At 38.0% G+C, this 14,863-nt stretch overlaps 1 protein-coding gene across 1 annotated transcript in view; it reads left to right on the forward strand.

Moving 5' to 3' along the window:
• ADAMTS6 (ADAM metallopeptidase with thrombospondin type 1 motif 6) overlaps nucleotides 1-14,863 on the forward strand; it is a 154,430-nt gene that overhangs the window by 113,371 nt on the left and 26,196 nt on the right. Inside the window, exons 14-17 of the mRNA XM_063295602.1 lie at nucleotides 3,792-3,855; nucleotides 6,014-6,116; nucleotides 8,144-8,277; nucleotides 11,166-11,289. Coding sequence (XP_063151672.1) covers nucleotides 3,792-3,855; nucleotides 6,014-6,116; nucleotides 8,144-8,277; nucleotides 11,166-11,289 — 425 coding nt within the window. The remainder of the gene's footprint in view (nucleotides 1-3,791; nucleotides 3,856-6,013; nucleotides 6,117-8,143; nucleotides 8,278-11,165; nucleotides 11,290-14,863) is intronic.

Genomic DNA, 14,863 nt, shown 5'->3' on the forward strand with positions numbered 1-14,863 from the left:
TCATACTTCCAGTTTCAAGCCTTGCCCAGGATCTCCAGTCCAGTCTAGTCATGCTTCAATCACCCAGCCTTGTTTAGGAACTTCAGGCCAATCTTGTTGTGCTCCAGGTTCTCAACCTTGTCCAGGATCTGCAGTCCAGTCTAGTCGTGTGCCAAGTTCCCAGCCTAGCCCAGAATCTCCAGCCACATCCAGCCTTGTTTCAAGTTATCAGCCTTGTCCTGAGTATTCAGCCCAGTGTAACCAGTCCAGCCCAGATTGTCCAGTTCAGTCCAGTCCTGCCTACAGAGCCAAGCTTTGCCCAGTGGTTCCAGTTCAGTCTCGCCTAGCTTCCAGGTGCCAGCCTAGTTCAAGTGCTGTTCCAGATCACAGACACTTGCCTCCAGCTCCAGTTTTGCCACATGCCCTAGCCTTTTCCAGTTTCCCAGCTCCAGTCAGCAAATCCTGCCTAGCTGTTTTGCCACAGTCTCCTCCTGCAACCTTGCCAGTTCTCCCATTGTTGCCCGGGAGGTCTTGATCGGAACCAGCCTCTTCACTGATCACAAGGACTTATTATTGTAAATAGTTGCATTAATAAAGAGTGGTTTTGATAATAACCCTGTCTGGCCGCCTCATAGTCTGAACAGGACACATACACCACTTCGTACATTACCTTTGGTTCTTTAAATTCTCCTTCCTCTTGACCCTTTCTCTCCTTCTTTATATATTTGTTTTGTAATTCAGTTGCCACTCACTCTTCCAATATGACCAAACAACCTCAACATACTTCTTTTGTTCTAGTCGCTCACTTTTGTATTCAATCCATATTCATTCTTGACTTTATCACTTCCTCTATTCCCACATACAGTACATTTTTTATGGAACCTGTTCCCAATGCAGACAATTGTTACGTTTATCTAGACATATCTAGCTCCTACTTCCTTATAACAAGAGTGGGAAGAACCACACTCTTATGCACAGCTATTTTCATTTCCTATGAAAAACATTCCTTGCAACAGACCACATACCACCCATTACCCTTCTTCCAGCATTTGCACATATTATAAAGTCTCATCTACCAATCTTTAGTAAACCAAGGTACTCAGACAATGAAAGAGATAGAGTAATCGAGGTGCTCAAATTCCTCTATATGCTCAAGTTTTTCGTTATGAATAATTTGCAAATGCTTGCTCTGTTTTCCATAGCAAATATAACCTACTCCTCAAGGCATTAATTTTCAGAAACGTATCCCTCATTGCATCATACCAGTTATCTAAAATTACTTCAGATCATTCAGGTTCTCACCCAACATCATCATTTTACAAAAATAAATATACATTAATATCTGCGACAAACATACCAATCATCACAAAAGTATTCCTTATATTTATCTTAAACACACTGAACAGCCAAGAGAACATCACACGTCTATGTCCCCTGCCTTCCCAGTGTTGAGCCATTTGCTAGGTATTTCATTTATTCTTATCCATGCTTTACTTCCAATACTCGCCACTGTTTTTACATTCCAAAACTATTGAAATCCATACTCAGTCAATTATTCCAAACCTACATTTTACTTCTTACATTTTATCATACACTTTCTCCAAACATGTATTTTTGAACTCTCTCATATTTATACATTTTTCAACGACCTGTGAAGAGAAAAGCCCTGGTCGTTACACCCCTGTGTGGCATAAAGCCAACTTTTGTTCATTCCTACCTCTTTTAATTGTTTGGTCACAATTCTTCCAAATACCTTTTACAAGTACACTTAACAAACTGATTCCCTGTAGCTTTTGCATTCACTCTTACTTCATTTCCCGTTCATAACAGAATAATAATGACATTCTTCTTATCATCAGGGACAGATACAGTTGTCATGCATTCATAAAACAAGTTGTAAAACTACTCCATCTGTATTTTAACATTTCTCCAGTTATACCAGCTACACCTGAAGCCTCAATATTTTTTTTCAACATTCTTACATTTATGATTTCCTTTTCATCATTCCCCCTACCCCACCTGGACACTAACATTTATTAGTGTCAGTTCTGCTCTTCAACATATAATCCTTATACAAATCTCTAACATACTGTGAGCTTTCTCAAATAATTTAATCACCTTTATTTGTAACTTCTTTCTTTCTGCTGGGGTGCCTCCTTCAGCCCTCTTCATCCATTTCCAAAACAAGTTTTTATTTCCATCAAGGTCACTCTGTATTTTCTCTCCCACTTTTACTCTTAACTGTTTCTTCTTTCACTACATTTTTGCAACTATTTTTTCTCCCTATTCGTATTATAAAATATTTTTGCCTCATCCTCATTTTTTTCAGCATTCATTTCCTTATGTTCATGCTTTTCTCATCCACAGCCTTTTACATTATACCAAGTATTCTTTATCATATTTCCCATTAATGTAACTCCACATACTTCTGGGGCAGGCTGTAACATTATTCTTCTCACCCTGCTCTTCACAGCTACCAAATCCTCTTCCCTTGCATTCATTTTCAGTTCTGTCTATTGAGAGATGAATCTATATTTTAATACTTTTTTTTTCATAAAGGACACATACCCTTTCTCCAATTGTCAGCCTTGCAAGCAGTCCAGACCAGAAGCACACCCAGAAGTACTAACTATTGTAAGGTTACATTAACAGAACCTTGCAAATCTGAAAGTACAATTCTTCCCCTGTCTTCATTACAGCCCAAGAAACTAGGGAGGGTCTCTTTTGAGATGTTTGTCCCACCCACATTTCTTCTACGGGCTCAGCTGCTGCTTATTTGACCATTGCCCCTGGCTGCAGCTCTTCCCCGTCTCCCAAGGCCATTCCCACATACCTTTACATCAGTGTAGAAGAAAACCTTGCAAACCCACCACTTACTGATGCCCACGTCCCACCAGTTAGGAGGTATATGCAGTGTACTGACATCCAGTCAGAATGCATTTGAAAATCATATTTTTAAATATAAATGCATCTTTATTTTTAATATACAACTGAGGTCTTCAGAGACTGCAATGCTATATCCAAAAAGTAAGGAGTTACCTAGAAATAAATCTCACTGAATTCATTGCAGCTTACTTCTGACAAGACATTTGTAGCACTACCCAAATTCTTAAAGTAGTACTAGCTTGTGATTTATACATACTGTATTTTAAAAAAATTAATGGCAAATTGAAAAAAAAAGTAATCCTATATACATTCTGGAACTTGTACTTGTCCGATGAGGATTTTCCACAATATGTAATATCACAACTATACTTGAAATACTCTTCAAGTTCAGACATAAATTTCCCATGCAGATTGGATGCTACTCTTCAAGGTACATAACATGAAAAGCTTGAATGTTCAGAAGTAGATCATTCTGAAGTAATTATAAACTATAATTATATGTCAGTGTTATAGGCTTTTACTGGTGCTGAATACAGATGTTTATAATTTATTTAACTAATTAGAAGAAAAATAAGTTTTTCTACATTTTTTTATTGTGATAAACCCCCAAAATTTTGTTCAAATATTGAACAAAAATATTTTATTTTTAAAAAACATTTATGAATATCTATTTTTGCCATAAAAATTAATAATCCTTGTTTAACAACCACAATTGGGACTGGAATTTAGGTCTCTAAGCAATGCGATCCTTAAGTGAATCCAGACCTGATTTTATTACCATTTTTGCAGCAGTCATTAAGCAAGGATGCTGTGCTCCAGTCTGAAGTTTTCAAAAAATATTATACAATCAATTTGGTTATATGATTTTTTAAAATCATTATAGCTTCTTGAACATATATTTATAAAATTTATACTATTTCTTCCAGACCTTCTGGTGGGGGAAAATATTGCCTTGGAGAAAGGAAACGATATCGCTCTTGTAACATTGATGTGAGTAGAGGAAAATTAACTTGAAATCTAATCAAATATGCCTGTATATTGGTCAGAATTCTGTTTATACAACATAAATAACAAGTAATGTGCAGCACAGAACCCAACATGTAGACATCAATACTGAAAAGTTAACACTGGATCTAATAAGAACATACTGAGAATATTCTCAGTAATAGATACAAATCATGAATAATAGAAAATTATATAATTATATTACACACCTTATTTCATATATATAAAAATTCAACATTACATTTATTTTGTAAAACACATCATAAACCTTTTACTTAAATGTGTCTACTGCATTCCATTTTATAGATATTAGATATTAAAGTCATCCATAAAGTACTGATGTTTTTACTGAAGTTCTTTGGTAACCTTAGACTGTAAGCTACAGCAAAAAAATTTATGGTAGAATTTTCAGTCTATTTTAATTAAGCATTTCCATTTACTATTATTGTGAGAAAAAAAGTTAGTGTATATTTTTGTACTATTGTTTTATCATGTTCAAAATACTTTAATAATTATTTTCTTTAAAATGTTTTATCTTCATTTTAGTTTTAATATGCATTCATCTTTTGAATTAGAACATGAATTGGATGTACAAATGTTATTTTCTTTAGTAATTTAAATTGTGCTGTAACTTGATAATGATTAAAACTATATCAATTGATTTTATTATTATTCATTGAGATTTTGTAAAATACAAAATTGCTGAGACGGTCTTGTTTTCAGGATTTATTAAGAATATTATTACTCAGTATTCTTTGAAGTGAAAGTCATATGAAGACCAAGAGGTTTGCTTAATGTGTATACTAAAAGTGAAATTATTTGCTTGAATGACGTATTGTTACACCTACTGATTTCTGTCAAGTTTGCCCTGTGTCAGCATTCACTATTCCTTCTGTAATTGAAAAAGATTACTCCCTAAAGTTCTAATTATTCATAAACAGAATCATCTTGGTTGCATATGTACATCAAAACCAAACTAATTTTCTTTCTCCTTCCTTTGACCCTTTTTTGGGGTCTATTGTAGATAAATTCTTCCATGTAGACTTTTTATTTGCCCTTTTGATGGATTACAAGTTTGCTACTAAAATTGAGGGAAGCAGAATCATTTTAAAGCTGAAGACACATCTACCAGCTTCACCTGGTATCTCTTACATGGAAAAATGCTTAATTGCAGTTAAGGGCTTTGTTCCAGTTCCTAGCACTTGGCTTTTGGGGTCCTTGGAGTTTAATTTAAAAAAAAAAAAACCTATGTGAAACCCTAGGAGAAATTTGACCAAAAATGCTATCAATAAGCAAATGACAGCTTTCTTATTTCCTTCAACTAGTCCAGGGAGATCTTGGAAATCTTGAATATATATCTGGAAGCAGGTTTGCATAGGATGAGGGCCAACAGGCTGTCATCTATATGATGCAGAGATGGGAAAGTGAGAAAGCTTCAACTGGCAAGAACAGAGCAGCTTGTTGTTGGTGGAGCCAAGTCCATATAATACCAGTACTATACCACATATATTGATCACCAAGCCAATTCATAGTACCAGATTATTTGAAGGACCTGCACTTGTATTAACCTGCTCAAATTTAAGCAATGTAGTTTTTTTTTTTCCTGATACACTTATTTGTAGCAGATTTCACACTAGCAAAGTTTTTCATAGTATTAGAAACTTCTGCTGAATTTCTGTAGATATTCATACATGGATTGGTCCATGTTTATTATATACAGTACATTATATGAAATAAAGATGCAATTCTTTACATATTTATATGGAGTAAACCCACTGAATTCAGTGTGGCTAACATCTATGCAGGAGACACGCATAACATTTTACATGTATTTTTACAAAGAGATCCTGAGTGCCTAATGAATTGTGCCATATTTCTGAAGCAATACAATCATTTTACATTTTAGGCTAATTTGTAAAAAAAGACATTCCTGATTTAAAATGAAACATTGATTGATTCTTTTTTTATATAATTCAGTGGTTTCTTGCAAGACATTCAGTCTGCTTAAAGAGGCTGTAATCATAGCTTGCATCTATAATAGCTTCCTTAGTGATTTCAAGTTTAGTGGGGGGGGGGGAAACTTCATCACATGTGTTCAAATTTCAAGTTCATCAAAAAAAAATTTCATTTTTATTTTTATTAGCCATGTCCTTTTGGAGCCCGTGATTTCCGAGAAAAACAGTGTGCAGACTTTGATAATATGCCATTTCGAGGAAAATATTACAACTGGAAACCATATACAGGAGGTATGTGAAGTTTGGTAATCTTGGCTATGTTCAAGCTCTAAGTCCTGCCCATGGAAGGCAGGATATGAGTTGCTCCTAAGTGGACCTTGAGGGTCTGGTATATACACAAGGGCTTTACAGGCCTTAGATTTGATTTCAGAAAAGTGCTTCAGAGTGCTCAAGGGCATGATCTTTAAAACAGAAGTTTCTTTTTCTTGAATCACACAGCAATTTCAGAGGGTAGCCATATGATCTTAGAAAATATGAGGTTGCTTTAAAGAGTTGAAGGCAGGTGTCATGTTCCAGCTCCATGTTCTTTGAACGATTTTTTCCAAATTATTTCTGAAGCACTGCACAGCCCTGAAATACTGTGTTGCAAATGGTCATGCCTGACTGTACAATGTTAGATTTGTAACTGAGCTGGATGTCACGAAGAGGCAAAGGTGAGCCTTGCTGGACTTCACATAGGATTGGACCATGCATGCAGATAATTTTCACTTGAAATATTTGGAGAGTTTAGCCAAAGTCAGGCAATGGCTGAATGACTGTGCAGGCAGGATGTTTGTTTCTGAGTAAGATTTGCTAAAAGATAAGATGTGATTCAGGGCTTATTAAACATCATGGCTATGTTCACACATCTTATTAAACCATAAAGTGGTTTGATGTTGGCTTAACACAATATGTGTACCATTATTCCTTGTATGTCATTATGTATTAATTAACATAAGTTATAAACCTGGCTACTGTGGCTTGTACAATTAAAGGCTCTGTTCTTTAACAACATATTCTCATGAATGCTCCCATTATCTCATCCCTAGCTTATAGCTGAGAGTGCCTAATATCTTGTTATGTGCATGATTTCTGGCATTTCAGTAGCAGCCATGGTGATGGCATGATTAGGGCTGGGATCTGCCCAGTTCTTAGTGACCACTGTGACTGCAGAGTACACCCACACTTTTCAGCCCTGGCAATTGCCTGTAGGATTTAACATTCCAAACAGAACGGGAGCTGTTTGCATACAATTATATTTTTTTCTTCTCATTTGTTAAATGATTCTATCAAAAAGTTAGCTATGCACCGAAACCTGAAATAATGCAACAGTCCCATGTTTATTCACTTTTGCAAAGTGACTGGCATCGCCACTTCGGATTGCTATTTTAGCAGCAGAATTGACAGAGAGGAATTGCTCCAGTGCCAGGGCTAGGGGTGGGTTGGCACAAGAAGCAGCAAGCCCATGCACCAGAATGTGTCAACCATTCCCTGTCAGCTGCAAAGTGAGGGAGAGAGAAAGAAAATGAGCAGCTGAGAGGCAGTGCGAGAAAGAGGAGCAAGAAAGAGAGAATGAACAAGAGAGAATGGGAGAGATAATGAGAGGAAGACTGAAAGAAGAGAAAGCCTGAAACAAGTGATCTGCAGGTCATCTGGGGAGTGGGTGGAAACTTCCTGGTGTAGTAATGCAGGTAAAGCAGAAAGCCCCCCACCCACCCAAAATCAGGTTCTGTCAGACAGCTGAAGCTGCAGGTCCAGCCATCTGTCAAACCGTACTTTCCTCCCCACCCTCACCCAATTAGGAAAAGTGATGGGTGGCTGTTTTTAGCACATAGAAGAAATCCACAGATTAAAGCTGTAAGGACAGTACCACTCACTGTAGCTGAGGCTAATTAGAGCTTGGCTGTCAGGACGGAGTAAAATATTTTTTGTATCACTTCACAGACTGGAGGAAAACACATTAAAGCAACTGTCTGGAAGAGCTCAGAAACCAAGCATAGTATTGTACGGGAACCCAATCACTGAATCACTGAGCTATCTGAAAAGTCTATGCGATTCTGGCAATATTTAATACTGCGTAATAACTTATTAAATATTTAAGACTTGTTCAATTTAACAAAATTTGTTTATCAGTCCTAATCCTTTAGCTTCATTAATCTCCTGTAAACTGTTGAAAAACGATCAGTGACATGATTTTTGAAAAAAAGAGATTAATATCAAATTGTATATAATACTTCAAACTTTGGAATTTGATCTTTAAAAATGTTTTATTTGTCTAGGTGGGGTTAAGCCCTGTGCATTAAACTGTTTAGCAGAAGGTTACAATTTCTATACTGAACGTGCTCCTGCAGTGATAGATGGAACACAGTGCAATGCAGATTCCCTGGATATTTGTATCAATGGAGAATGCAAGGTACAGTATTTCTTATATCATAAAGAATATTACATGGAAGTAAAAGTAATTTAAAATATTTCTATGCAGCATCTTCCTCTAATGAAACAGCTGTCAAGAAACTGCCTTTATTAATATATTGGAGCTGCAGTTCCAGAAGCACTGACATTTTACCCCATTTGTCCTATTAACAACTTAGAGCCATTAGGATCAGAAAGAGCAAGGAAGGGACATCCTCTTCCTTCATTTATTTCTCTCTGCTATTTTTTCCCCTGATTGGAAAGCTGATTAATATTCTTGGACTTACCCTTTCAGTCTCCTTTTTAGAGGAAAATAGATTACCTCTCCCTTCATCTCTTTTCCTTTGCCATGAGAACAGAAAGGTCAATGGTGCAGTCTCTCTATTGAATCATGTAATTTCCTTAATAAAAGCCCTTGTTATATTGTATTTTAAGCATCTGTCTCTAAATACTCTTAATGGGCTTCTTTATACTCAGATATGTTCTCTGCTAAATATGGACTCCGGTTAATGAGGTTTCCAACCAGAGTTATCTCAAATTTCCCTATTAAAGTGTTATAAAACTGCCCACATGATTTAAAGAATTATGAGAAAAAGAAAAGAGCATTCTGAATGGAAACAGTACAGTGATCTCAGGCAAGTGAAAAACTGGAAAGTCCTGAATTTGATCTGGGTCCTTTAAAATGAAAATGCTTTGAGAAGCCAATTAGCTGGCAGCACCTTGCACATTCAGTCACTAGCAGAACCAGAAAATGAGTGAAAATTTTGTGACAGAGATGATAAAAAAGCAACTGGAATAATTTGCCTAATATCAAGCAATTTAATTTTAGTTCATTTTAGGAATAAGATAATTGCAAAGGATATGTTAAAAATATTGCAGGGACTATATAAGAAAAAGTATATCAATCCTAAAGTGTACCTGATCATAAAGATATGTAATAGGAGGCTGGAAAAAGGATATATTTGTGAATTCAATATCATGTTATTTAGAAGTTCCAAGGGGCAACTCTACCTAAAGAGCAGTCTATACTGGAGTGATATTAAACAACCTTCCCAGATATTGTGAGAAACCATTTAGAAGATGTTAATATATGGACAACAGAGCAGAGAAATAAAAATGGTACTTCTTGTTGGAAGAATAAAAATTGATCTCAGGAAAGAAGGAAGAACCTGTAGAAAGATGACAGCATCTGAAACACTTATACAAATTCAATATTACCTGGAGAATACCTTATATTGGTTATGATCTCCTCCTCCTATTTCCTGTACATGTCCTGTTTCTCTTCAGCATTTTAGGGAGCTCTTTAGATTTCTCTCATATTTCCTTCTTTGTTCCTGCAAAATTGTTTGTGATTACATTTTCAGCATTTCTTTTCACAGAATTTCCCATTCTTTCTGGATTTTTTTTTTTTTTGGTGATTGGAAATCATAGAATCCGATTTATTTTCCATTGTAATTTCTGTACTTTTTTTTCTTTACATATAGTGCAATACCCTTACGCTTTCTGTAGGGTCTGTCCTTTTGAATAAATTGTAGTTTTCTAGCACTGTGTCAATTATGAGTATCATCCACTAAGTTTCAATGATGCCTATTATATCATATTTATCTTCCTGAGTTAGGATTTCTAATTCTGATTATTTGTCATATTTTGTGCATTGGTATAGTAACATCTAAAAGTTTGACTGGCAGCAGCTGTTCTTGGCCTCTGTGTTGTAGTTTCCTTTGAAACTCTGTATGTCCACCCAAGTAAGACTTGAGAACAAAGCCAGCATGTGCCTTATGAGAATGTTTGAAGCCAATGTATATACATGTATCCCAAAAGGCAAAAGAACAAAATTGAACTGCAGATGTAAAGAATGGGTGGTTATTGGATATGTGCAAAGGTAAACATTAGAATCCTTGATATTGCCATGAAAACAATCAAGATTGCTGTGCAGCATACTCTGATGAGATCGAGAAGCCAGATACAAATGAAGTGCTAGTAGGTGGTAGATTCAAGACAGCAGCAGCCAAGAGGGGAACTCATTGTTAGCCTTGAGCCAATCAGTGAAGCTGAATGAGAAGAGGATACACACTGAGCTCTAGATGAGGCACTCAGTTCCTTTTTAAAGGTTCTCCTGAATTACCTGCTTAGTGAATTCACAAATGGAGGGATGCTGTAAGGAAAATACTAAATCTATAGAAGAAATCATACATAGACACTCACAGAACTACCTGAAGGAAGCAAGGCTGTTAAGCTGCAAATGAATTCCTAAAATCAAGCACGATGTGGAAGAGATGGCTCCCCACTGATTGATTGATTAATTAATTATGTGCAATCAAGTTGGTGTTGACTCTTGGCAACCACATAGATTTTCTGCTGGAGGTTGTATTCCCAACATGTTCATTCAGTCTCCCAATGGTGTGGTCCTCAAATACAGTGATGTTTATGATGAGACATCTGCTCCAGTTGTGAAACACTTCATAAGGGTGTATTCTCGGTATTATAGCAGCAAGGAAGATGCATCTAGTTCACATGCCTTCTTGCATGGGGAAAGGAAGGAAGAATTGTAAAAAAGAAATCTGAATGCACCACATTTGAAAGTCAGACCATCATCAGTGTGTATGTATGTATGTACATGTGTGCGTGTGTGTATGTATATGTAGTATATGTAGTATAAATATTTAGGAGTGGCATATAAGGAAATAATGCTTCCGGTATTAATTCTAAGTTGTTCTTATTGTCTTATTGCAAATTAGAATAGAAAATACATAGAGGGCAAGATAGAGCCTTCAACAATGATTTTAATAAATTAAGAATGCCATTAATTGGATCATTAACAACCTGTACTTTTAACTGAAGAGACAATAAATTCCATTGTATAGTTATTTTGACTGTACTCATTTTCAGCATGTTGGGTGTGACAATATTTTGGGATCTGATGCTAAAGAAGACAGGTGTCGGGTATGTGGTGGCGATGGGAGTACCTGTGAAGCTATTGAAGGTTTTTTCAACGATACACTGCCCAGAGGTGGTAAGTCTCAAGCTTATGCTTATACTTATACTTATACTTCTTCTTCTTCCTCTTCTACTTCTTCTTCTTCTTCTTCTTCTTCTTCTTCTTATTATTATTATTATTATTATTATTATTATTATTATTATTATTATTATTTAGCAGTAGTTAAGGCAGTAGCAACCTGGCTGCTGCCATTTTACTGTATTATACTCTTTCTAGATACTATGCTTTGAAGAACTGGACTTTTATTGTCTTGCATGAGATCTTGGCAAATATACGTATATCTGATGCTGGTTAATATTAAAGCTGCATATTGTTTTTATTCAGTACTTATTAGAACTTTTTCCTTATATCAATCCCCTCCACTATCCACTGTTCTCTGATGCATTGTAGAATGCAGTGAAATAGCTACTCATCATACAAATGAAAGCATATATGTAATATAAGAACTGACACCATCAGTCCCAATATTGACCCAACTCATGCACAATTGGAATGACCTCCAGAACTTGGAAGTGAACTGTACACCACTATCACTGATCACCTTATCAGGGACCCCATGTAATCGATAGATATGTTGAATAAATAGCTTGGCTAGCTGGCTGGCATTGGGAATCGTGGCACATGGGATAAAATGAGCTTGTTTAGAGAACAAATCTGTGACAACCCAAATCAGGTTTGTTTGTTTTTTTACTCTCAGGCAAACCTACTATAAAGTCCATAGCAATTTGCTTCCATGATTGGGTGGGATTAGCCACTGGTTGAAGTAGCCCTTGGGGTTTTCCCTCTTTTTTCTTTTCTGTGGCACAAATGGGGCAACTAGCCACATAGTCCTTCACATCTTGCCTAAGGCTCAGCCACCAAAACTGTCTGCGCAGTAAGTGCAAAGTCTTTACAAATCCAAAGTGGCTGGCCAATTTAGCATCATGGGTCCATTCTAAAATTTCCTTTTGTAAAACCCATCACTTTCATTCAATGAGTTTTTATTGCTTTGCAACCGTCAGTTTGCAACTCCCGCCTCAGCACTTGCTTCAAATAATCTGGGGCTTCAGCTTCTCCCAATTTTTTCTGACTGCGTGCCACCACCACCAACCCTAATTGTTGCTTTGGAATTACAGTATCCACCACCTCTTCTCACTGGCTATTGTGCTGTGGTAAATGAGACAATGCATCAGCTAGAAATATTTTTCCCCCAGGCAGGTACGTTAAAGTGAAATTGAAACAGAATTGAACCCACGAATCTGCTTTGTGCTCAATTCCCTCAGGGTTTTTAGAGCTTCAAGTTTTTGTGATCAGTCCAAACCTCGAAAGGTTTTTGGGCCCCTTCCAGCAAATGTCTCCACATCAGCAAAATCACCTCACTGCAAATGCCTCCTTCTCCCATACATGTCATCTGCGCTCAGTCTCAGTAAACTTGCGCAATAGGCACAAGGATGCAATTCACCATTTTGACTTTTCTGCAACAATATGGACCCAGTCACCACATCTGAGGCATCTACTTGGGTGATGAGGGGCTCCGCAGGGTCAGGATGCTTTAAAATGGACTCTACCATGAAAAGCCACTTTAAATTATCAAAAGCCATCTGGCAATCAGAAGTCCAATTTAGCACTGCCCCGGGGTTCTTGGCTTTCTTCAATTGCCCCTTTCCCTTCATTTTTAGCAAGTCCATTAGAGGGAGGGCTATTTGGGCAAACTTCAGGATGAACTGCCTATAGAAATTTGCAAACCCCAGGAAACTCTGTGACTGCCTCCTGGTCCTAGGAGGCTCCCACACCACAACATCTTGCACCTTCCCCAGATCCATCTCAGTGCTGACTCAGTTCGACACCTTGTAACCTAAATAATCTAACTTTTCCTTGTGAAATTCACACTTAGACAATTTGGCATACAATTTGGCGGCTCTGAGTTTGGTTAACACCTTGCAAACCAGCTGTACATGCTCTCTTTCATATTTGGAGTAAATTAAGATATCGAGATAGAATAACACTCCTCGGTACAGATGTTCACGTGAAACTTCATTAATTGCATAAACACTCCAGGGCCACCCTTCAATCCGAAAGGTAAAACAAGGTATTCATAACATCCAAGAGGACAGTTAAAAGCAGTTTTCCATTCATCCCCCTCACAGATGTGTACTCTGAAGTAAGCTTCTCTCAAGTCCAACTTTGTGAAAATTTTCCCCTTTGAAAGGTGAGCTAATATGTCCTTCATCAGTGGCAAGGTGTACTGATTGGTAGTATAAATCACATTCAAACCCCTATAGTCCATGCATCACTGCAACGAACCATCTTTTTTGGTTCTAAACAGCACCGGGGCAGCCATTGGAGAATTGGCAGGTCGAATGAAAACTTGAGCCAAGTTTTTGTCTATGAACTCTCTCTCTTAGTGCCGTCATGAACTCATCAAAATCTCTGGGTTCTGGAGCTCTGGCTTCATGCATTCCTACCATCCATTTCAATGCCTCCCCTTCCAGGTGAGTTGACATGTACCTCACCCTGGCTTCATCACTGGGGAAGGACTCACCAAATTCTTCCATGAACCTGCTCACATGAATTAGGAAGCATGCCAATTGGTTCAGATCCACCCCCCCCCCCCAAACTTCACTTTCAGGTCACGGAACCCTGCTGGACTTCCGCTGGCTCTAACTCTCCATGGGGCAGGCTGGATGTGCACCATCTCTCACCCATTTTGGTTCTGGCTGGTGTGACATCTTCACCCTCACTGGTTCTGGCCTGATCCAAAGCTCCTGCTTCTTCTTTTGACACTGATTGAGCGCTCTCAGGTGTGGCTACCTGCTCTTTTCAGACCAAGTGGCTGATCAACCCATCCATCACATCCTTGAGACTGAACATCATCTCTGTCACGATCTGCATCTCCCACTCTCCTCTAGCGAGGCATCTGTCATTCAACAGTTCCCGGTGTCTGGCTTCCTGCTGCCAGGTGTGCCACTTCGCTGGTGTTCTCTCTGTTCCATTTCCAACACCAAAAGTCCAACTGGGCTTAGGTCACCATATCAATTCTCTCTCTAGGACTTCATCAGGCTCTGGGGAAGGTGGTTGACTTACTTGCTGCTTCTTGGCTTTCTCCTTTCCTCCTTTCTCCTTTGCCTTTTCCCCTTGGACCTTCGCCCCTTTACTTCTCGTAGTCACTGCCGGTTGCATGGAGGGGCCGGGAACCTCTCCATTATCTGCCGCCACCTCTGACTCAGGTTGAGCTGTGCCCTCCATTCCGTCAGCGAACAACTTTGGAGAGCTTAGAAATAAACTTTCCTCAGAGAATGCAAACTCTCTTGGTAAAGTTAAAAAGTTCTATTAATCACAGCTTTATGTAAGAACTGACACCATCAGTCCCAATATTGACCCAACTCATGCACAATTGGAATATGCAGAAATTAGGTTTATTGAAACTAGTGTACAGATCAGAAGAAAAGCTGCGATTAAGAGAATCCCACCCAAACTCACTAAAACTTTCCAGCACCCCCTCCCCACTCCTGTTCCTTTCTCACTCAACCTCTAACAGTCAGGCATACCAGCCGCAGATGTCTCTGGCAGTACGACCTTGACTCCCCCGGCAGCCCAAACAATGGTGATT

Source organism: Candoia aspera, chromosome 2 (assembly GCF_035149785.1).
Source record: "Candoia aspera isolate rCanAsp1 chromosome 2, rCanAsp1.hap2, whole genome shotgun sequence".
Taxonomy (NCBI): Eukaryota; Metazoa; Chordata; class Lepidosauria; order Squamata; family Boidae; genus Candoia; species Candoia aspera.